Source organism: Temnothorax nylanderi, unplaced genomic scaffold (assembly GCF_030848795.1).
Source record: "Temnothorax nylanderi isolate EJ_2023f unplaced genomic scaffold, tnyl_v1.0 TNYL_tig0075_pilon, whole genome shotgun sequence".
NCBI classification, from domain to species: domain Eukaryota; kingdom Metazoa; phylum Arthropoda; class Insecta; order Hymenoptera; family Formicidae; genus Temnothorax; species Temnothorax nylanderi.
The window spans coordinates 165,648-191,454 of record NW_027249137.1 but is presented as its reverse complement, the minus strand read 5'-3'; the positions used below and the strand labels follow the sequence as shown (position 1 = coordinate 191,454).

General features: G+C 43.7%; 1 protein-coding gene across 2 annotated transcripts in view; it reads right to left on the bottom strand.

Moving 5' to 3' along the window:
- The window catches only part of Svp (steroid receptor seven-up, isoforms B/C), a 121,034-nt gene that overhangs the window by 56,336 nt on the left and 38,891 nt on the right, over positions 1–25,807 (bottom strand). For both annotated transcript variants that reach the window (XM_071709239.1, XM_071709240.1), the window contains exon 3: positions 9,591–10,142. In XM_071709239.1, the coding sequence (XP_071565340.1) occupies positions 9,591–10,142 (552 nt within the window). The remainder of the gene's footprint in view (positions 1–9,590; positions 10,143–25,807) is intronic.

The window sequence follows — 25,807 nt, the reverse complement described above, 5'->3', positions numbered from 1 at the left end:
ATATTCTTTCTAAATTTTAAGAGATGATCGCTTTATATGGTAAACTTTACGTTTAAAATTCAACGTGATCCTCCACAGCCGGCTGTTTTTTTTTTTTTAGCTCAGATCAACTCCCGGCGAAAAAGGGTTCTTTGTTTCCATAGTTCGCGATATCGCGCTCAAACGGATCCGCGACGCGCTGCTCGCGGATGTGCACGTGGGAGGGTTAAGCGACGACGCGTGGACGCAGTTTTGTTTTAGCCGGGACGATTCGAAACGCGCGTGGGGAGGGTTTAGATTAGCAAAAGGATCACGGAAAATCCAGCCGGGGTTTGCCACCGCGGGTGCTATCCACGACGACGTCGATAAGAGGCGCCTGCATTGTCCGGCGGTCACGTGTTCCTATACCATGCCCTAACTTCGCCACCCCTCGCGGGACACCAGACCACCCCGCTTCGCTGTTTATATTAAACTCCGGGGTTAATACCGTGGCTTACTCTAATGCCGGGGCAACCCCTTGCCCTGCGATACGCCGATAAGGAATATGCATGCGGACACGGGTGGCGGATCCGCTCTCTCTTGCCGATGGCACTCTGAATACGCTGTTTACAACACGAACAACAACGATATGGATATTATTCGCATTAAAAACCGCGTGCATCACGAAAATCAGCTGGAAGATGCTTACATGTTATATGAATCGAGAGACATATATCGAAACTATTTTACAACATATTTCTAAAAAAAATTTTTTAACAGAAAGTTTCTCAAGGCATCTGATGTATAAAAGCCTATAGATGCTCAAAGGTAAAACTGTGTACAGGCATACAGAGATAATATATATAGAAACATTTCAAAAAGAAAATAATTTTTAGCTTGAAAGTATTCTGAATGACACAATTAGTCGAATTGTAAAAGCTAATAGATGCTACAGTATATCAGAATATTTATAAGTTATAGAAACTCGAAATCTATGATACATGTGATACATATTCGATATAAAAAATAATGCTTATGAGGATACTACATAAATACGTAAAATACATTTTCTGTATTTCAAGAAAATCGAAAATTATTTAGAAATAAATCTGTTTTGCGAGATTTTTATTTTTATTATGTATTATATATTGATTTTTATCTCTTGAGCAGTTACCAGAAGGCGATACGCTTCTTTTGTTGCGATAATAATCCGATTTAATATGACCTCTGCGAATCATTATCCTACAAACCATAATGAGCCGTTTTCCGTACGTTATTAATGTGTCACGATCTAATCGATATTTATAGCGATATAATGTGTTGCGCTCTATTTCATTCAGTATATTCAGTTAATTGGGTTATCCTCTTTAAGATAGATTATATAACTTCAACTTGTCGATGTATCTGTATAGCGTGTAAATTCTGCGATATATGTTAAGAAATGCATCAATATTTCTTATGTAATATAGTTGGAGTGTAATAATCTCATAGACATATATCAGCTTAATATTTTATCAATAAATAATATGTATTATCTTTTTTGTTGCTCTCTTTGCATAAGAGGGAATCGAAATAATCACGCAAAACATATATATTATATAAAACATATATTATATAAAACATATATTATATAAAACATATATTATATAAAACATATATTATATAAAACATGTGTTATATAAAACATATTAATAATCGGGCTAGTAATGGCAATTTAAGTATACGACGTACACGGAAAAAATATCATTTCCGTTCTTGGAGTTATTTAATAAATAAGAAACACAGGTACAAAGTATTAATTGCATAATAATTAATACTTTTTTATTAATATAATAAATAATGTAACCTGTGTATTAAAATACTAATTAGAAAAATATCAAGATAGAACATATGTATTTGAATTAAAATACAGTAAAAAAATACAACTGTAACGGCGTCGTTGTAACTCTTTCAACTTGAAGAAAACTCAACGATTCAATCTCCAGCAGTCGTTGACGGGTTAATCGATCATAAGCCGCGATGTCGGGATGTTCCTCAATTTACGTCCAAGCCTTTGGGCTCCGGATCTCGACGACACGACGCATCGGAGCGTCGCGTCGCTCGAGCGAGCGCGAGTATAATTCGAACATCGTCAGCCGGCGTGGCGCGATGCGCGGATGAAGAGGGCAGATAATAAAATGAAAATGGGTAACGCTTAAAGTCAAGAGTTCGGGGGCGGCGAGAACCCCCGATCCGTGCGGCGGCGGCGCGGCGCGCGGCGTAACAATGCGAGATAGAGAACCCACCATGGGGTAGGAGGAAGGGTCGCGGACTCGGGTTCACAGATAACACATCCCTCCGCGACTCCTCCGCATCCCGCTGCGACCTCCGTCCATCTCTCTACCCCTTCTTGTATCTCTCTCTTTCTCTCTCGCTCTTTCGGTGTTACATGAGGTGTGTACGTGTACGTGTGTATGTACGGGGGCGCAACGCGAGAGTCGTCACCCTCTCGAAACATAGCCGGGTAGTTAGCGGCGCGATGTACCGCACAGTGGCGTCGGCATTTGCATTGTTTTTCTCCGGGCCGCGAACGAAAGTGCGAGAGCCGCGAGAAAACGCGATGGAGGACGTTTAAGTACGAGTGTGTCGTGGAGCGCGACTTTGTGACGGGTGCTTTTTCTTTTGTTTATCTTGCTTTTCAAGAGCGTGAGAGCCGCGTCGCTTTGCTCGTGTTAATCGAGCTTTGCGTCGACTTCTCCGAAACTAACAAGCTTCTAGTGATTCAGAGATATTTCAATGTCACAATATTTCTATAAGATGAGTCATGTTCTTCAAGATTTAATATATAAATAATTGTTATATAATTATTCATATTATATAAATGATTATCTAAACTATTTATCTTTTTTCGTTGTAGTCGGATACATGATAGTTAATTGTTTAAATATTATACGAATTTAAAATCGCTAGGAAGATGTGAATTCTTCACTATCTGAACAACCTTCCACGCTAATAATATCAAAACGGAATAATTCGCCGAGGGTTGCAAAAGAGAGTATATGACAAGGAATTTTACAACACGCACATCCAATTACGCAAAATATCGTCGATATTTTCACCGTTTCCGTCGACCTCGTCGCGTCTTTGCGAATCTATTACTGTGGTATCGCCAGGAACTGGGAAATCATGATTACTTGATTGACGAACGTCTGGCAAGCTCCGGCTCTACTCGCTTAGATTCATTCCATGATAGATGCTGATTAGTTGGTGACGCAGGGTGACGTGGTTTGACTATCGAAGCGATTTCTATCCCATATCCTTCATTCTGCACCGCGTTCCCCCCTTCACCACTCGCATCCTCCACGGGCGGGCGCTCTTTCCCGCTCGCGCTCGACATTTCGAGTGCACGATTGTTTCGTCATGTCGATAAATTATCCGAGGTTAACAGGTGAGTACGGACGGACAGACGGCGATAATAACGACAATGATAAACGCGTCAATATTAATACGCCGACCTATTCGGGAACGCGATTATCGAACGATATTGATGATGAACCGATTTAACTGTCGCGACATTCGAAATTGTGAATTCGGGACGTGAAGTGCACATCCCGTTCACGGATCGCCTTCCGGGATTAATTGGCACGTTTCAGATAAAAGAGAATTTTGGTCTGTCTCTCCTTTAATCTGTTTACATTTAAAAAGCATCGAAATATCTGCAAGTGTGGAAGGGGTGTTTCGTCTTAGCGTGGATTTTAGTAATAGCAACTAAGTTAGTTTTGGTTTTCATTTAATAAAACTTGTATTTTTGTATATAATTAATTATAAATATACAGGTGATTTTTCGAACAATAAATTAATAATAGGTATATAATCAAAAACTGTGGAAAAAATTGACAATATGTAATCCATCCAGAATTCTAAAAAAAATCTCGAATCCATTTTTAACTCATAATTTTATAGCAACTAAGATTCGAATAATTTCTACATATCTTCCGGTTTCTGACGAGAAAATATATGCAATAAGCTCGAAACGTTCGTCAATCAAGCGAAGAATGCGGCAGAGGATCGCGAGGGAAGAGGAGTACGGCGAATATTTGCGTGATGAAATTAAGGTGTAATTACTATTGACAGTCCTTGTCAGTGGCGGCTGACAGGTGTGGGTGTGTACCAATCGTTACGTCAGTCTCGTATCTAGGCTCGAATAGAGGGTGCCCTGTCCGAATGTACCGAGTCATCGGCGGCGGTAGGAAATGGAGAAAAAAAAAGAAGAGTGACCGCGCGGCCTCGCGCAGTGCCTACATTAATGATGTGGCAATATTTTATTAAACATACCGGCACGCGGTACTCGAGAGCCTCACTGCTACAGCGGTTCGCATTCATCTCGCTCGATTTCTCTCAATGCTCCTCGAAATCACCTATTTCCCGACCTTTATCGATTTACTTCAATTTTATATATTTATTTGAAGTATATATTTTAGAATATATTTATTCAGAACATCAGAGCGTAAATAGTAAATTTGAATATCTTTCAAGAAGAGATTTTATAATTATTTTATAATAAGAGATATTTTTTTATATCTCTTATTATAAAATAATTTTCAAATCTCTTCTGATGATTAAATTTGACATCAATCGAGAAATTATTGATAACGAGCTGCGAGATTTAAGTATAATTTACACGATTCCTAAAAATCAAAATATTTCAACCGAAGAATCTTAAATCCCCGTCCAAATAAATACTAACATACCGAAGTACCCATTCATAATTATCTCTCCATCCAATTGTCCAATCCTTCTTTTCGCTCATTAGCATCGACGAGATGTATAATACATTGAGCGCCTTCGAACACGCGCGGCAAAAAGTCAACGCGTAGGTAGCCGGAAGTAGTCGGAGCGCCGCAGAGATGCCCCGCGAGATCTACATCTCTCCCTCCCTTTCTCTCTCACGTAGAGAGGACGATGTCGGCTGTCCCTCGTTGGGCTTACGTTCTTAATTAGATCGTTAAATACCGGTGGCATCCGCGCGCGCAGAAACGCAACGTACCAGTGGCGGCGTACCACCAGCAACACGCCCGTCCGCTCGTCAGGCTCGCTCGCGCGATGGTTTGCTGGCTGTTGGGCAAGGCAGAGGTAGAGGGAATTGCATTGCATGCCACATAATCGTGGGAGTGTTTCCCATCAAGATATACACGTAGGTACCGCACACTCGCTCGCGCGCGGGGGCTCCCCCCCCCCCCCGGTAATACCCTCTCTCGCATAAATATATCCGCGCCGCGCACATTTACATGCCCGTCTCTACGGGGTGGCTCGGCGCGGCGCACGCCGAGATAATGCGACCGATCCCAACCAAGGTAGCTTGGATTTCGAGGCAAATCGGACCATCCTAATCTTGGGCGGAAAGCGGGACGGCTGATAACGATTCGTGCGCGGGTCTCGCGTTTTTCTTCACGACGAGATTTCTCGCGAGTTAAGGGTGCGAATGGACGATAAAGCTTGTGCGCCTCGAATTTTCATTCCAATATAAGCAGCAGAGTAGGATATATTCCGTCTAGAATTTTATTTATTACAGTTAATTAAAATTCTATATTTTATACAGGAAAAATAAATTAACTTTTAAGAAAAGAAAAATATCAGCATTGTCCTCTTTTCGACACTCGATTTTGCAACGCGACGCGAAATAGCCGTCTGAAAATTGATCGTGAGATTCCCGGGAAACATTACTGACCGCGGGGATAAATGGCAGCGCCGGTTATTCTTGCAATTAAAGGTCTCTCTAGCTAAGAGAGAGCTATCGTGGCGCGGGTGAGCTCCTTTTCCCGTGTAATTACGGCCGATGTATCGACGTCGTGGACGTAATGATCTCGGGCGACGATTATTCAAGCGGCGGCGCGGCGCGGCGGCGCGCTCGAATGTTTTGGACCACCGGGTATGCAATATCTCGTGCATACACAACATCGGAGAAAGCTGAGAGGCGGCCGATCTTAGCGAGCTAAACGTATAATGCACCGTGCCCTCGTTCCGCCGTTTTATCCGAACAATTAGACACGTGGTCCGACGCGGACCACGGGGTGTACGAAAAAAAGTCGCAACCCTCCATCTCACGGGCCATCTTCCCGCTGCAGAGGAGAAAGAGAGAGAGAGAAAGGAAGCAGGAAAGAAATTTAGCCGCGCTCGCGCCGCCGGACACGCTAATTTCACGTCAATTACACGCGACACGTAACGTACCGTAATCGCACGAGGTCTTCCCGAAGCAACGCTAAACACATGTATTAAAATACGATAGATATTGGAACGCGAAAGGCACGATTTCGTTTCAGCTACCATTCTCGTGATCAGATTTGGCTGACGTAACTTTTATAATTGAGTTGATTCAATCCCGATAAATAAATATGTATCTTAATTAACGTAAGAAGCTTAACGGTAATCCTCCTCATTATTTATTTTCTTCATAAATAGAAAGTAATCACATAAATATAGTCTTACGGAATCACCAATACAATTGTAACGGTAATAAACTAATGAATAGAAATATACGCTAATGAGGAATCTGTAGCGGGATTATGTTCGATTTTATTGTAAGTGAGATCGATCATTCGGTTCTTGTGATACAAGTTCTTGTGCCCAACAAAAACAATTCAATTATTGGACAGCGGGAAGTTGCGAGATGATTTAAACGGCTCAACATAAAGTGTTATGACGTACGTTTTCTGGTAACAGCAATTTGCATATCAGACCGGTTGAGATAATCGTTATCGCGACATTAGATGTTTTTCACGATCGGATTAACTATCAAACGCTAATTATCAAACGCTTCTATCTATATGAAGCGTACGGAGCAAAAGTTTGAGCGGCGATCGTTCATTATCTCGTAATGCAATCTTAAAACCGCATACCGGCCTCGGTGCAATTAATAATACATTTCGCATTCGTTATTTCTGCGTTTCGCTAAAGTGACACACCTCGATTAGCGTAATAACGTGCTATGGTACGTGCGAAAATTCATTCTGCTTTTCATTTCAAACGAATTCATTCACGACCGCGAGTTACAAACCGTTTCCACGCTTTTGCCTTCTATTATGTTAAATTGAACAAGATGATGTGTCCTGGCCCATTCACTTTTTAACCTTCCAATAATGGCCCTTTAATCCCTTAACTGTAATGAGTAATAAGCTGATCTCGAGCCGGTTGTCGGCATTATCAACACGTGATGACGTATTACGATATGTTATCGGAAATTTATTAATCAATATTTATTCCTAACTTGTGCGCGTGTGCGTTATCAATAAATTAAAAGTGACTACTTAAAATCTTTTCAAACCTGATGTTTAAAATCTTTTTGAAATAGGATTTGACATTTTCAAATATCCATAGTTGTAAGTAAAGAAACGAAATTTTGGCATCATCATGTATTTTAAAAATTATAAGTAGTACTATAAAGATGTAAGAATAGAGATAAAAAATATTTTTTCGAAAATATAGATCCGTAAAATATTTCTGCTTTTGAATAACAAATCGTTGAAAATGGATCGCTCTTCGTAAACTAAACTTTCAACGTTATAAACAATTAATAAAACTTTAGTATTAATTAATTTCTCATCGACTTTCACTTCTACAAAATTTTTATTTGAGATTTAATAATGAAGGGAATCAATCTCTCTCTCTCTCTCTCTCTCTCTCTCTCTCTCTCTCTCTCTCTCTCTCTCTCTCTCTCTCTCTCTCTCTCTCTATCTCTCTCTCTATCTCTCTCAAAGCTTTACATTCATATTCTATATTTTTTGTATTATTCTTTTTTAATATCTTGAACCTCAAGTTAGTCAAAGAAATACTTTTCTGATCTATTCATCATACGTACACAAGCTGCATCCTACGCTCATAAAAATATAATTACATTTTAAAAAGATTGCACATAAGCTGAGCTGCACGTTTAAGCGTTAAACGTTAGGTCGTAAGGGAGAATAGTGAAGAAAGGCTCACACATATAGCAAGGATACGCGAGGAAGAAAAGGACTTGGCGGTCCGACGATCGCGTTCGGGCGCAGAAAGAATAGAAAAAGTCGAGCGGAGCAAAAAGGAGGAGGTAGAGGTGGTTCCCCGAGAATGGGGACATTAGCATAAGCTAAGCCGAGCTAAGCGTGCCCATATAGCACGGAAATAAATAGCCCCCCGTCTCGTATCTACGGCGAGATGCTTTAGCATGGGCCATCGTCGTGGTCGCCGCCACCGCCGCCGTTCTCCTCATCGTTCTCGTCGACCCCCCCTGACTGAAACCTACCGCCCGGTCGCGAGTCGTGTGCGTGCGAACGTGCGTGCACGTATCCAACAAGAGAACACACCGGCAGAAGAGAGGATCGCCCGGTCCGAAATCCTCTCGGTGTATACGTGATGCGTATATGCGATGGTGGTGGTTCCTCCTGGAGAAAGGAGCAGATGGGCCGGGAGATAGCTCGCGCGAGCGCTCGTTCGGACAGGATGCGGTTGTCATCGGATGCGACGAAAGAGGGAGAGAGATAGAGGGAAAAGGGAGGAGATAGATACCGGGGACTAGAGATTGGCTTCGGGGAGCGAGAACACGTTGTGGCGGGAGACGGACAGAGAGAAGTGGAGAAACGCATTGTCTCAACGGCTCGATGACGATCGCGACACAACGAAGGTACGTACGTACCTACGTACGTCCGCGTCGCCGCCGCCGCCGCCGCCACCGACGTCGCTGCGGCGTTACACATTGTTACGTCAGTGAATTGTCGTCATCCCGTCGCCGTCGTCTCCTGGTCCCGACGGGGATCTCGCTGCTGGATGACAGTCGCAGGCGTACCGGCGGCGATAATATCTCTGCCACGTCGATTAGACGGTGCCCGCGGTCAGCGAGCAACGGACGACGTCGAGAAAGCGTACATCTCCTCTGGAGAGACATAGAGAGCGAGAGGGAGATGGGGAGAGAAATAGAGAGAACCACTCTCCGCTTACGCTCGGAGAGTTCTTCCGGCGCACGCTCTCCTCACTCTCCTGCCACCCGGTATGTGGTACAGGAACCGTGAGGCTTCGCGATCGGGGGGAAGAGAAAGAGCATTGTCCCTCTCGGTGCGCTGCTAGCGCGCCTCTCTAGGCCCGTCGAGGATCGCGGCTACGTGACAACGAGCATCTTCGAGATAGCATCGTCATGACGATTATAGGCGGGACAGGCAGGCAGACGCGGGTAATACGGCCGACGACCGAAGTATCGTTGTGCGTAGGGAATACGTCGTCAAGACCCACGGCTCGTGCTAGACGCAAAAACGCGAATGGTTTTCTAGCTCTCCCGACGCATTTTTCAAAAGGAATTCACGACGAATCTGTCATCGTGCGCTCGTGATGTCTAGATAATATTTCATAAGATATAATGTCTTATATATATCGTAAAGTAAGTCTTTTTTCTTCGACAAAAAGAATGACGGCTTGACAGAGCTTGAAAAAAAAAACTTCCAGAGAATGCAGAACTAAGACTTTTTAATAAAACTCGCGGATCTATTTTTAGAAGTATTTTGAATTATGACGAATCACAATTTATCATCATATATTTTTATTGGAATAGAGGGAGGGAGTATTTAAGTAGATTCTAACTCAAGTTAAAAACCGAGAATAGTCGAGCGATCGAATAATAATCTCAGACTCACCGGTGGTGAAGAGGACGATGGCCTTGAGGCAGCTGTATTCCGCGGAGTCGACGTGGAGCGCCTTGAGTTTCTCCACTTGCTCCTGGAAGATCCTGATGTGATCCATAAAGGCGACCACGCGGTCGGCCGCCATCGGCGAGGCGTGAAGGCCCGCCGCCGCTAGAAGCGGCGCCACGTGGAGGGGCATCGAGCACTGGCTCGCGTTCAGGACGAACAGCTCGCTCCACACTAGCCTGAGCAGGGCCACCTGGTCCGTCACCTGAAGATCCGGGAAGAACGGGATGTTCCGGGCCCACTCGACCGCCGAGAAGAGCAGCCGCGCCGCGAGCTCGCAGATATTGTCGATGCCCATGATGTTGGTGGACTGTATGCACTGGCCGTATCTCGAGGTCGGATAGGGCTCCGCCCTCAGCAGCAGGCTTATATACGACGAGAGGTAAGAGTGTCCGTTTAGGCTGGCACACGCAACCGCGTCCCCGTTCGTCAGGGCGAACTGGCCCGGCAGACCCGGCAGCGAGGGTTGCGACGGCGGCACTCGCCCCCTCTGCACAGCTGAAAAATAGAAGGCGTCGTTTGATAATGTGAAGACTCGCCTCTACCTAAGTTGCTGATCTCGCTTTCACGTTACACGGTACGGTCTCTGTACCGTCTTGTCCCGAGGTCTACGGATCAAGACGGCGAAGTTAGTTGAAGCGATCGAGCTTGCGGAATCCGAACGTCTTGAAGTATTACATGCGAAGAGCTAGAAAGATAACAGATGAAAAATATAAAATATATCAAAACTGCAATCTTATTTCTTACATCTCTCTCTCTCTTTAAAAGTACAAAATGTAGAAGTTTTTAAATGTAACTTTCATAAATTATTTGTAATTGTACATCTCGCTTTAAAACGCCAACGCGCTTTAACTCGTCCTAGTTTTACGTGTGACCTTCATCCATCCCTTTCTTAAACTGTCTCGAGGTTTCTAGGAAAATTTCAACGTACGCGGGGAGCCTGATAAGCCTGTTGCGCAATAAGATTTATCTATGCAGTCACGCGTCATCGAGTTCGCGACTCCGGCATAAAGGAGAAACGGGCTCTTTCACTTTTCGGTAACGCAATATCCCTGGTTGAAATATCTATCTAAACCGTACCTAGCTCATTTTCAGAGATACATATACATTCACTATCAGTACGTATGAATTATTGTATCAATGTTTCGTACATTTAACGTCAACGCGAGATAAGAATCAGACGCGCGCGATTTAGCGACGAGCCACGTACCGTTAACCTTGATTAAGCATAAAGTATCGACGGTCGTATCCTTGAATACCCTCCTAAGCACCAAGGGCACTTTTGCTCATTCGTTCGATCAGCGCGATCAAAAAATCTGACAAACGGATTGCGCCATGCACGTCTATAACGCGAATTTCTATGTCGCCCAGGGCGATCATCCTCATCAGACTGGCGTGACGTAACGAACGGAGGTCCAGGTCCTCTCCTCGGACTTCGCTCGTGCCAACCACCGCGTGGCTAACGGTCCACTTCGCTGTGAGCGAGAAAGAGAGAGACCCGTTCGGGCAATTCGTGCCTCGCAACGGAGGATTTAGCTGGGGGGGAGGGATACATAACGCCGCTCATTTATCCGCGTACACTACTTCGCTACGTGCGCTAGCCACTTCCAAGAAATCACCGGGACGGCGACGCGAATGACCACGGGAGAAGGCACGACACCTGTACCGGAACCCGGATGAGTCTCTCGCGGCGATACTCTCGAGTGCCTGCAAATATTGTGCAAAGGCAAATACACGCCGCGCGGTACGTGCCATAACGTGCGGCACGTTCAAGTACACGCAAATACGATCGCACGAGAGACGCCGCCGGTGTCGGCCGATTCGATCGCAGCCGTACAAATTTCGCCGAAAGCTGTGCCGGCGCGGCGCGGCGCGGCCGTGCCGGTTCATCGACCGACCATTATTATCGTCATCATCATCATCATTATCCCCATCATCATCGTCGTATCATTGAGGTTAATGCCCGCTGCAATTCTAGGCATACTATTTCGACGGATTTACCTTTTTTACGGAGTTACCGCTTTTTTGCCGAGACACGTGCGTTATTGAGAGAATTTGTAATCTTGCTGCATTAGGTATTATGTTATTCTTTTCGCTAGACAGAAGTGTTCAATATTGCAATCTGGAATAATGATTGTTACAATCAGCATGTCTAATAAAAATCGTTATATCTTTTCTTATAGCAATTGTGTGTCTTCACTTAAAATAATTACGTATATTATATATTTATTCAATAAATATATCACGTCATAAACTTTGAATACTCGAACATGACGCGGTCTACATAAACTTAATTCAATTTAAATCTAGCTAAATAAATATTTTATATTATAAATAATTTTAATTCTATATGTTTATTTTTCTTCCAACGAGTCTACTCTTTCGCGAATAACGAGATTAAGATTAAGATTCGTTCTTCGCGGATTTTCTTCGCGGTTTTGGTTATCGATCGGTGACTTCCTGCGGGCTTTGATCGCGAGCGACGTCCGTGCCTTTCCGTGCGCGATCATGCGAGATGTCCTGCAAACCGTTACGTACTTATAAACGTGCCTCTGCCGCATTCTCCGGGCGCGATTACCGCGATTATTACCGGACCGCGCATTTTTTCCGCACGCGGACTACACGTACACACATACGAAAAGGAGGAGGAGGAGGAGGTGGACGACGACGCGATTACTCTGTTGAGTAACGACCGCGCGTGTTCTTGCGCGATTGTCCGCCGTGCGAGCGTATATGCGATTGCGCTCATCTGTCCGCGTAACGCAATTACTTCGCGTTACTCGAGTGTGCTTTCACTCGCGATAATTGGCAAATGACGGGGCAACGCGTGCGCGTGACAATGCTGAAAACGAGGCGACCGGAACGAGCTGCCGACGAGCCTTCGCAAATCTGCGCCTCAACTTCTTGAGTATTGAAGCGAATAACGTGAATTATTTAAATGCGTTGGATACGTGGAAACTTGAGGCGTCTCAAGGTTGGACTTTTCCACGTAATTTAGAATAATAATTTCGCAACTTGTCTGTCTTCTTCCTAGAAATTTTAAATTAGCAATAATCATTATTTATACTGCTACATTATGGTATAATAATAATTATCATTTATAATATATATCAATTAAAGATGTAAAGCATCAGGCAAGATAAGTTATATATTTCCAGAAAATTACTTTTCTCGTGAAAGAAGATTCCAAATACTAAAGTCGATATACGTACAAAGAACTATCTGTTTTATAAAAATATTAAATACAGAATTAATGTAAAGATTATAAGACATCTTTTTGCATTTTTTTAAAGTAAATAATGCATTACTTTTATCTGTCTTATACTTTTATTTTTGGGGCTTATGTACTTTTCCGTGTACGCTAAGTCTTTTCAGTTATTAATATTAATGTAATATTAATAGCATCAGACTAAAATGATCGCGAATCTTAAGAGGACGACGCAGCTTCGATGACATTCTAGAGGACTCTCGATCTTCGGAACGCGGAACCGAGAGAGCGAGAGCATTGAGAGCACACTTAAACCCCTCAGCCGAAAGGGAACACCGTCTAGGACGTACCCCGGCAAATTGCGACGATCGTAACAACGCGTAGGCGTACGTACGGCGTACCGACGCGGCGCGATGCAGCGCTCGTGTTCTCGGAAGAGATAGCGACTCGAGAGCGAGACGGCGAGCGCGAGAGAAAGACCGCTCGCTCTAGCTCGCGAGAGAGACTAGCGGTGATGCGGGACCGGGAGAGGGTGGCACGTTAAAAGCGAAACGGAGAACGGACGAGAAGCAGCGGTCACGGAGGAAGAAGAAGACGACGACGACGAAGAAGATGAGGAGCGAGGAAGGGAGTCTTTCACATACGAGATTCTCCTGCTCGAGAGAGCCGAGACTCGAAGAAACGGCGCCCCGCTGAGAAGCGCCTGGATGCCAACCTCCGCCCCGCGGCTCTAACGAAGGAATGGGGCTCTGCTCTCCTCTCTTCCTTCCTTCTCCATCCCGTCGCTTCTCTTTCTATTCGCCTCTCCATACGTCGTTCCGGTCCCATCCCTCTCCGCTCTCACCTTTCTTCGCGAAAGGGATCCACATGAGGGATCCAGACGGGAGGGTCCACCGTCGTCCCCTCCAGAGCGCGAGGAGCGATCGACGAAAGTCCCATTTAACGCTCCGGACAGCGGCGCCGCACTTCCGCGATATCGATGCATCGACGATGAGGCGATGAGGAAGAGAGGGAAATCGCATACAATGACGCAAAGTTGACACGCGAAATCGGAGATAAACATGTTCTGAGCATGCGGGTGAGCTTGTCCAGATCGTCCGATATTGCCGAGAGTGATTCATCGCGACTGCACTCCTTTTTTCTCTCCGTTTCCTTCGCCGACATCTCGACCCGCCTTCTCCAAATCGCAATCGTGTACGAAAATCATAGATGAGCATTTGTGGAAATGGAAAAGCGACGAGGATCGACAAATGAAATAAAAAGTTAACAGAGTAAGAAGGAATAAAATTAGCCCAAATTGCATAAGAAAAGTATAAGAAAGGAAAGAGAATCTCAAAAGAGATATTTTTAATCGAAATATTTGATCCGATATTTAATTTTTTTATATACAATATCATATATATGTATGTGCCTGTATTTAATTGTCGTATTTTACGTGCGGTTCATTTATATATTGCTATTTTGTGTTAATACACGCTTTCGCTCGCAGGCATACACATATCATATGCATGCGTCTATTAATTTATTGTTTTATCGATATCTAACACATTTATCCTCCGGAAATCAACGGACTAAAGCATCGCTCGCGGGAACGGCGTATTCCACAAGGAGAAAACCGGACAGATGGGAATAGCCGCGCGTATCGACCTGGCTGGGTTTCGCGAGCGAAACCGGGACGCCCGTGGTCCCCGGCGAGGGACGATCCGCGCGAGAGAATCTCAACGGCCGGCGGAGGATGCGAATTAGCATGATGCGGTTCCCCGATAGCGCCGACTGCGCGCGCGGCGCGGCGTAAACGTGTATACGGTACGGTGTATGCAGATTCGGTACCGTTACCACCGTAGCCATCTATCCGAGTCCGAGCCGACCGCTCGCTCGCCTTGGCTCCGTACCTTAGCAGCAGTCCGCGTGACGTCGTAGCCGCAATCAGGCGATACCGTCTCCGCCGCGCTGGATTAACCGCATCGATCCGTGTGGTTTCTCCTCGTTAAAAGACTCACCACGATGCTGATGCGCCGCGCCGCGCCGCGCCGCGCCGCGATTCCCGATAGTTGCCACCGTATTTTGTACCGTTGTTAGTGACGGTTTATCGCTATCTTTAATTATTGAGATGTAAGTTGGACAAGAGCCGATCGGAATCGATTTGACATTGGAATAAATGTTGCTATAACAAATATTAATTTTTTATTTTATTTATTATTTATTATTTATTATTATTTGCTATTATGTGTTATACATTTGTATTTATTATTTTTACTCCCGGCTGCTGCCAACCGAAGGTTTCACCGAAGCCGAATCTTTGTTATTTTTGAATGGCCATTATTTTTTGACAAGTTGATACCAGATGTTTCAAGTGGAAAAAGCAAAAATTTTATAGGGAAACAATAAAAGTAATTTTAATTCTTTAGAAAACAGAGTTTAAAGTTGAATATTCGAATGTAGACAATAGATTATATAGTATTTTTAATAGATATATGAATACGTTCCGCGATATAAAAGTAGTATAAAGAAATTTTTCCAGCAAAAAGTGAACTTTTTGCATGCACATTTATATCGCATAACAATTCCATTCGTATCAAAGTTCAATGATGATAAATCTCGTCTGGAAACGCCGAATATAATGTTCTCTTCGATAAGAACGATTATAGTGACTTGTAGCGCGAGAGCGAGTTATGGCGGTGGATCAGGGTGCCGGAAAAAATGGGGTTTCCCGTTGATTAGATCTAATCCGGATTTTTCCACGCGAATGAAATAAGAGCATTAAATCTCCGAAGAAATGAGAAAGCGATAAATTGACCTTAATTTAATGAAGCTATCATCAACGTCAAGATATTTAGCAATAGAGATTAATGCAAATCAATATTGATACAAAAATTCGAAATAAAAAAGTAGATCTTGCTTAAATTTCTTTATGTTGTAACTAGTTATCAAATTTCTGACCGATCATTGCAGACCCGAATTTAATGTACTGTAATATTTATTAAAATACTTTTACTTTTATTTATTATTTAGTGGGATAAAAATTCTTATACACTCGATTACCTAATGCACTGAAAGGTAAGAGTAAAAAATGAACCTTCAGAAGGGTCTTGCTTTTAAATCGAAACAGGACTTTAACTAACGAAAGAAATGAGAGTGTGCTGACTATGAATGATCATGAATTTTTCATGTAGCCTTCCACTAAATGGAATTACGACCAGCATCGAACACCAATGTCGATTGTGGAATTCTAAAATCGACAAAAATAGCCTTTTTCTTTCAGATTAGATGGATTCTTTAATAAAGGACTATCTCGTTGACAAAGGGTAGCCGCTAACGGTAGATTTTTCACGCGTAACGATCAAGTGAAGTCATCGCGACCATTCAGTGCCGAAGGTCGCTCGGATCAACTCGTAATAACGTGAACCACGGTGAAGCACGTCGAAGCCACAATAAAAGATCTGTCCGACGCGAGATTTTGCGCTATGCTTTCTCTCGGCGGACGATAATGCCATTCGTCAAAACGACGTGGCTTCATTAGCGCGGACGTGTCCGTTGATTGTCGCGCGAGGCCGTGATACACCGATAAAGCGGAAGAATCGCGGAAATTCTCGAGAGGAGACGAGGGGGCGGGCGGGGGGGGGGGCGAAAGGGAGAACCTTGACGCGTATCGGAGAGACCTCACCAGGGACCCTGAGCGATCTTCGCGGCGGCGAACGCGTAGCGTATCCTCGAAGGAGTCCGCGGGACGCAGATTGATGATCCTGGCGCGCAGTTCGAAAAAAAGGGGGGTACGGGAGAGGATCGGAGGGGAGGGGAGGTATCCGTCCGGGTGGAAAAAAAAAGCGCCGAGGTCGAACCTATCGCTTTCTTCCTCTCGCGCACACGGACGCGCGGTCGGTGAGCGCTGGATTCGCGCGTTACGATGTGTAGGTGGGGGCCCCCGTTCACGTGCGTGTGTGTCCACCAGAAGACGGGGCGAAGCGCGTCCGTCCCGGCGTGACGTACAACGTGAACGCGCCGTGGTATCGCCCGAAATAATTATAAACATCGGGGAGAGTGACGATCAATCTTCCGATCCGCCTCGATAATAATAAACGAATTACCGGGATGAGATGTGGGGGCCCCGTAGGTCGGACGGGAAGGCCGGGAGGGACAAGAAGTCGGTGCCGCGAAGGCGCGGGGGGTGGCGAGCACCCGCGGAGCGCGTGATTTAAAATGCTAATTCTTTTCGTTTCGTGGCGACAGCCGCGTTGATTAAGACGGTTATACGGGACGCGACGTGGCAAAGGAATTTCATTAGCGCTCGTGACGTACGACTTAGAAATTTAACACGGCTATGCCGAGATTGCACGCATGAATCAGATAAAACGAGAGAAAAAAGAGAGAAATAGAGAGAGATCAAGAGCGCACGTGCGCCCGTGTCTGTCTGTACATCGTATGTCGCGCAGATTTGCTAGGTGTTCAGATAAATGTGTCGTGAAAGCGTTTCTCTCCGCGTCGAATAGATTCAAGAAGCGCCAACGGACAATACACTACGATGATTTCCTCGTTGCGGTCGGCAAACAAGCACTGCTTTCGATAATCCTAGTCAAACGTGAGTTAAGACTTGTCCCGACGAATTTGCATAGAACATGTACGCAGGAAAATTGAACCGATTTATATATGTAATATGAAGAATGCGACCCCCCGTATCTCATTCCGTTTACTGTCAACGTTGACTTCGATTTCGCGTGGAAAAATTCTGCGCGTTTTATTATTTCTGTAGGCGTTGTTTTATTGCGGTCGTCCGGATTTTATGCTCGCCATTCGATGAACAGTAATCGAGGATTTGCATAATTTTAAGAGGCGAACGGTAGCGCGATCGAGAAATACGTGGCGACGCGGGGACCTTCTCCGCTTATTTGTTGGGACGCGGACGGTCCGAATTTTCTGGAGGATTTCAGAGCGCGAGTCAATAAACCGTCTCGCGCGCGTATGAATATTCCGATCGGCCGCTGGCGAACGTAGATTCGCGTGGAATTCAACCACGAATGACGTCGATCGTTTGCTTACAAATGTATGGCCGTTTCCTGTATGCTGATTAATTTATTACGAGGTGCTCCGGCATTGTTATCAAGAGCCATTAGCGACTCCCTACTCGTTAATCCTCCATATAGCAGAGCGATTTCGCGGTAATATACTATTATATTTACACGTATCTTTTGCTCAAAAACCGAGGTGCTTTGGATAGCTAACTTTGTACATCTATCTACATATTTCAAATATAAGGACTTTGAGTAATTATCGAATGGGAATTACATTAATCTGAAACCAATACAGTGCAGAAATACAGTTTCACAACAAACTTTCAAGAACTTTACAATAGAAAGAAGATAAATGTGCTACTTCTGATTAGTTAAGATGAATTCCAATAAATGTAATGTACTGTGATGCAGAATATAACGATAGAAACTATTTTACACGTTGCACACATATGTGCAACGCAATAAACGATAAGTTAAGAAATGATAAATGTAACAATGAATCGCTAGCGTAGCTTTTTAAATGATATTAACGATTTGTTTAATTTCACACATGCTAAGGATTCAATGGCCTACCCTGTTAACACCTGGCGATCACATTTACATACCACTTTCAGCATTGAAGCATGGACTGTAAGAATTAATGCTTATACGGGAGAAGAAATATTGGGCCATTAACATAAACTCCGCGGCGGTTCCGGACAAGCCTGGTTTAGTGTCCTCGCGCGCGGACATACCCGCAGGAAAGCGGGGAACGGGAGTCGTCTTCGATTACGCTCGTGAAACTTTCCTGCATGTCATCGGTTTATATTGTCGGCCGATATTTCTCACGTCCGTGCCGATCTTAACGGATACGCGCGGCGCCGATCGTCTCTATGGCGCGATACGGACCTAAATACCATGCAGGTGAAACTCGACGATTCGCCGTCGTGTTTATCGATCCGCGACACCTTCGTCCAATGTTTTACGACGCTCTAGAAGCGGCTTCTTCGGTTATCGCGCGAGGAAGTCGCGCAGTTTCGTCCGGGATTGTGCCGGGGTTGACGCGAGGTGTTAATTACCCGGCATAAAATATTGTCGTTGGCGTGCCATAAAGCAGAAGCCTCGTGAAATTGCAAAAGGAAATGTAAGTGCGTGTACTCAACACCCTGTCGTGTGCCCAATATGCGAAAGGCATTGCGGATTGTTCAAGGTAATCTTGATTTTGAACCTTCGAGATGCAGGAAATGTTAAAATCTCGAAGAAAAAATCAATGATCGATAATAATAAAATATTAACTAAATTATACTACTAAATATAATACTAAATTAATACTAAATATAATATTAATATATTCAATATTGATGATTATTTAATTACATTAATTACATTAACAGTAGCATAAAATATTTAATAATTTATAATCTTAATTTTAGATATTAGATAACTAATTAACAACCTCACATTCACCTCTTATTTTTATTACCGATGTACAAAAACACGTTAACTGTCGCATTGCATCGTAAACGATCCCTGCCTGCTGAACGCCCGGTGACTCATCATACAAACTCAGAGAATAGTTTTATAATAAATACACTTCAAGGACCATCGTTCTGCCAGAGGACCACTCCATCAAAATCAAAACAGAACCACGACGAGAGGAAAGCATCCCAAGTATTGCTTTCCTAAAGGCGAGTTTGCAGCGAGTGACGAAGAGAGAGAGAGGGAGCAATATAGAGAAGGGCACCGAGAAAGAGAGAGAAGTTCGTGCGAGTAAAAGAAAGAGAGCCGGCGAATCATCCGCCTACGATCTCTCCTCGGCGACGGTGACGACCTACATGAGCCTACCACCGCACGAGGTCATTGGGTCATCGGTTAGGCGTCGTGCAAACGTACCAACGCTCATCTTCGAGCTGTTTGCCTTCGCCCACCGTTTAACAAAATCCCTCGAGCGCGCCCGACCACCTCATGAGTGTGCCGCCACTCGTTCGATCATCGCGATGTGCCAGTTTCTCGCCCGTTTCTCTCGGCTTCTTCCTATCGGCTATTTCTCTTGCCCTTGTCGACAATGCTTTCTCACGTGCTCTCGTCTAATCAACGACGACGAAGAGCACGAAGAGCTCGAACGTCGCATAAGCATCCGCATCATCGATTTAATCGACTTCGAAGAGAAATGTGACATCAATTTGGGAATATATTAGAGATAGATTCTTATAAATAATATTAATAGAATTGACCTAAAGTTTCCAGTTTCATAAAAATATAAAACTATATTGTTAGAATTTAAATCAGTATTAGAAATTAAATGCATGTAACATACGTTATAAAATGATAAAATTATATGAAATGTTATGATAAAAAAATAATTAATATCTGTGTGTTGAAAATTTCGATTAGTTTTCTATACCATCTCGATAAAATCTAGAAATCTTTTCTCCCTCTCTGCCGAACATTTCACATGAAAATGAACGTCAAGTTCTTCCTGATATATTATATACGCACGTCCCTTCGAGCGAGGTTAATTCCTGATGTACGAACTTGCAAGAAAAATATACATTCGCGTAAGGGCCCTGCGGCAAACCTACCACGGAAGGCTATAATAACAGCAGGAGAGCTTCCTAGTCTTCTGCATTCTGACGTCTCTTTCTTCCCTCAGAAGAATTGCAATTTCGCGTCTAACGTACAACATCTATCCATCTCGGTGTCCGTTTGCCGCAAAATTGAGAGATTTAGCTTACAAGCCCTTAGAAACCCGATTACGGAGATTCAAACGTACAAGTAATTGCGATACCGCTACTTTATGATAGTTGATATTGAAATCTCGCAAACGCCATTTATTTCTGTCTTGCATATCGATATATTTAAAAGAAAAGAATAAAACAAATTTGCATAGCCGCAGGTGAATACTTCTCGATTGCACGTAGCGCAGAGAGAATGTTAATGCCGCGTGACGCGGCAGTTCGTAAGAGCCAGGAACTGAGATTGTTCTTATACCATCGTTGATTCGAGCGGACCTTTTTTTGTTCATCTCGTGATGAAGTATCCATTAGTAGGTTTCGCAAATCGTTCCTCGAAAATCTCTAGATGTCTGGGGATCGACGAAGGTCAATCATCAACGATGAAGAGACGAGTGTGGTGTGCGACGAGCTGAGCGAATAGAAATGTAGAATAACGGAAGGGCGGGAGGTCGAGAAGAGACGGCAAATGTGCAACATATCGCGTGGCATTGGTGGGTAATGCAACACGGAATAATTTTTACATATCTAATAAACGGGTGCCGGTAGATACCCTTTGGCGGTAGTTCTGACCTGAAGAGGCTAAAGAGAGAGAAAGAAAGAGAGAGACCAGGCGAGCGGAGCAAAGCGGAGCAAAGCAAAACAATTTTAATATGGCATTCAGAGCATAAAATATTCACATCTGATATAGAATTAACAAGATACTTTTTCCTTAATTAATATTTAACATTTTTCTGCATTAGACGAATGGCTCTCAGAGCCTAACATTTTGTTGGGGCAATGATATCAATCTTCCAGTAGAGATATATTGTATACTTTAAATCATAAAAAATTATCGCTTGCAATAAATTGCAGCAGCAGATAGATACGACTTTGTATATAATCGGGAGCTATATTGTTTCATCAACTTGCCATTGCGATTATTACACGCGAAGCCGCTTAATGAAAGCCTATAAGGTTCCGACAAATAACTAACGCAGTACGGGGAATATCGCTACAGGGATTTACGTAATTCTGCCACGTGTCGCGGCGCACGTCAACGTCAACGGGGGCTGGCGTGATAGGCAACGGTGGAATCGCGTAGATTGTAATTTGCGGAAGATCGAGCTGGTGTAATACACCGCGCGGCCTAGCTGCAAGGCCGTTCCGCGACTCGAGGCCGATCAAACGACATATAGATCGTCTAATAATTACTAGGTGTACACCAGCGCTCGCGCGCTGCTTACCTGCTTACGGGCAGTTGCACTTGCTCCGATAACCTTGGCACCGAGCCGGTTCCCACGATCTTCCCGCACGTTAAAAACGCTCGACTTTCAGCCATCTTTACGAAACCGCGCGTCCTCGGCGCAATGCGTCATCTTTTTAAAGTATTTAACCGTCATCTCGTCGCTACCACCCCATCATTTGTTCGGCCTGCCAATCAATTCGGTAACAGCTACACAACGTTTGTCGTGTGCTGACTTATCGCATGCGTTCTTTTTCTCTCGAGAAAAGTGACATAATTCGGAGAACGTTAATTGCTATTACAGAACTCGATCGTTTTTACCCGAATAAAAGACTGCTATTAGTTCTTTAGGTACTAGCAAATTAGACGTATCTTTTAACAGAATTTATCGAACGCAATCATTACTGTGTCAATTATATTGAAAGGGTGTTTAGCTCGAGTAAGCGGCAAAATCTAACATTTACATTCGTATCTTTTCATGATTAGATTTAATGACGGGATTTACATGAGTTCCATTTATGTCTTATCTGACAAATCTGCTATATCTTTATTTCATAAATTATTCATTCTCAAATTAAATGTTATCTAATTATTTCGTGAAATATTCATTATGGCTTTTTGCGCTCTTTTTAGCTATTCTATTATAATTTATGGCAATAAAAAGTTAGAATTGTCATTAGTTTCATTTGACATATTCAAAACACTCAATCGATATGTACTTCTTGTACATATTGTATATTTTTTTTCTTAAAGCGTTTCTTTACGGAAGTCCTCTCAGTCCTCTGAGTACAATACATGCAATACATGTATATCGTTATTAGCCCCTCGAGCTCGTCTCAGGCATCATTCTTGCACGAAAAGTCAACCCACCCTTACAAACCTGAGAGTCGGACTTTACGATAGTCATAGAAACACGTAATGCCACGTTTGGGATAGCTTCCGAAACATTGTCTCGCGTTGTCGAGGGCTCTCGATAGTCGAGCGCGTCCCCGCGATATCGCGATGCGAATCAACATTTAAGGGGCGACTATGGAAAGGTCAGGAGCGCGCGCGGGGACCCTCCTCGACGACTTTAAAGGTCTATATTCCCGCCCTTGCGCGAACATAACAGATGCGAACACGATACCTAAGGGTTCAACAGCATCGCCACGATTTTCAGCGATAAATCGGGCGAGAAAATTTGATTTAGGAATTTTTAAAGTTTATTTTATTAAATAAAGCTTTTTCGCTATAATCGTTCTAATCGTTTCGAAGTACAATGTAAAATTTACATTAAACACTATTAATCTCTATTCAATCTTAAATAATAAATTATTCTTTAAAATAGAAAAATGTTCTAAAATTTTAAATAGTAAAATAATTTACGTAAGTATGTAACATAAAATTCTTATTTAAACTTTACTCGTTTCTCTCGATAACTAATCTGTAAATTTAAAACTCATAAACTTTGTTATCTTTATAACCCATGATCCTCTTATTAAGGTTTTGTAATTTATGACGGATATTCAAGTCCGTTCAACTGACGGCTTTACATCTAATCAGTAAATTATGGAAAACTTCCGTAAGTATCTAGTTGATATCAAGACATATTATGAACGTCATTTTACACAAGATAAATACGTAGAAGCTTTCATGACGAAATTCATGACTATCTTAACACGATAGCATTTAAAGAATTCCACTTATGCAAAGTGCCATTTCTCACGTTACTTGTTTCTCAATTTACATGATTTCATATGATCGATCGCCCGCAATCGCTCACGAATATTGAGATGTTTCCACGATGTGGCTTCGAGAACTCCGCGGCGTAATCCCGATCCTAATCAGGCGCGCCGTTCCCCACTTTCGCGCGCGGACGATAAGTTCGTTAGCTCGAACTTCTGGGCGGCGAACACAGTCGGGTTTACGACAGGACGCCCCGGGCGATCCTTCGTCCTGTTAAGAGAACTCCACCTCCTTCCACTTCATCTTCCTCGCGCGAGCATTACGTCACGCGCGACCGTATTTATAAACGCGCGTCGTCACGTGCCCGAGCTAATTTCCTACTCCGTCGAAGTCATCCGCTTCGCTGAGCTTTTCCTCGCCTTCGGAGATAAAGCGACGCGGAATCGCGGCATTGGACTTGTGCTCAAGTCGTATTTAGCCTGGTTGGAAAATTCCCATAAAGATACCATCGTGTTTGGCCCACTTTCATAAGCATATACTCGCTAATCATAGATGCTTATCAACGTTTAAATTAATGGTTTCTATAATCATCCTTGAGGATATATCGCAATTATCGATTACAGTATTGAAAAAAAATTTCACGGTCGAAGTCTGATATATTATCAGCGAACATGGATATACAATATCCTACAGGAACGATTAAGCTGTGTTTCAAAACGTTTCTGTGTCTAAATTCCATTATCTAATTGGAGATAGTCATTCATTAATTTATATGTGACTTGACATATACAAAGGCACACGAAAAATAAGAAAACGTTCAAAGCGAAAAAATAATCTAAAGTAGAAACAAAGGTGAGAACATAAAACGATACTCTTCAAATCTGCAGCAATAGAAATGCACGCATAAAACTGCCAAACCACCAGTCGTCCGGCTCGATTTCATTGATTTGTATCTTATAAAAATATGCTGTATCATTCCATAATGTTATTTCACAGCGTTCGCCGTATCAGCGGCAAGCGGTATCAAGGATAATCTTTCTCGCGCGCGTTCCATTTCGCGGGTAGGAGGAGACGCCGGGATTCTACGGGACGATCCTCCTCCTAGAACTCGCCTCGAATCCAGCCGGGACTTTTGCAGCGGCTTTCGAGAGAGTTAATCGCGCCGCGATTAACGGTCGTGATTGCGACTTGCTCGGCCGAACCACGATGGGCCCGGGGATCCGAGGAGTGGATATTCGATCGTTTACGGGCCTTCGGCATGCTGTTTTCCTCCACGGCTCTGCGCGCGGGATGCGCGCAGATCCGAGATACGCTCGCTAAGTCCCTTCGTTGGAAGAAAAAAAAAGGGAAGGAAAGAAATGACCTCGACGTCCCTCGATGCGGTTTTTACTTAAAACGCCCGCGAATGTGCGCGATCGGTTATCGTGGTAATTGTAAAATGATCGACTCTACGTCGTCCTAAAGCTCTCGTTTTCCGTTGTGTGATCCTCCGTGATTTCAACGTCGATACAATGCGCGGCTTGAAGTAATAAGCGCTATTTCGAAGTCATTTATAGCCCCACTCAATTTATAGCTTCTTCAGAGATACAGCGATGTATGTTTGTTCATTATATTTAAAGAAAGAAATCTAATTTTCTCTATAATTCTAATGAATAAATAGAAATTCCTTTCTTTGTTTGTTTATATTAGCAACTTTAGGAAATTCGACTAATTATAAGTTTTCTCCTACGAGGAAACAAATAATTTTCACGGTTTATTATTCTTCCGTTTCCAAGTACGTCATATTAAAGCGTGAATATATTTTCGACGCGGTAAGAAAACGCGTTACATCAAGTACCATTGAAAAACGACTTGTGCCGAGAGAGTAAAAGTCATTCGCGACTCTCGTCGCGAGCGCGTTGTTTTGTAACTCGTTTAGCTGATAGAGGCGGGAAAGACCAGAACTCGCTTGCCCCGCGCTTTCTCGAGCGCGAAGAGAGCAGAGCGTGCGCTCTTCGATGGTGCTGCGTCGCGCGCGGCCGAGCGCTCACAATTTGCGGAGACATTTAAGAAGTCTGTCTCACCGCTTCGGAAAAGTATCTCGTTAAGAGAAACGCGAGCGAGTGTTTTTCGCGGGCGGAGCGACGTGGCGTTTGAGGAGGTCGGACCAGTGGTCTCGACGAGGTGAGACCACGAGAAGAGAGAGACGAAGAACGAGAGAAAGAAAGAGAGAGAGAGAAGGTAAGAAACTGGCGGAAAGGGAGAAAGAACAGGCCGAATACACCTGCGGATCGAGACGGCCGACCGGCCGGGAGAGAGAACCAGTCGACGCGGAATAACTGGTATTAATACGTCACGTAATTACCGTG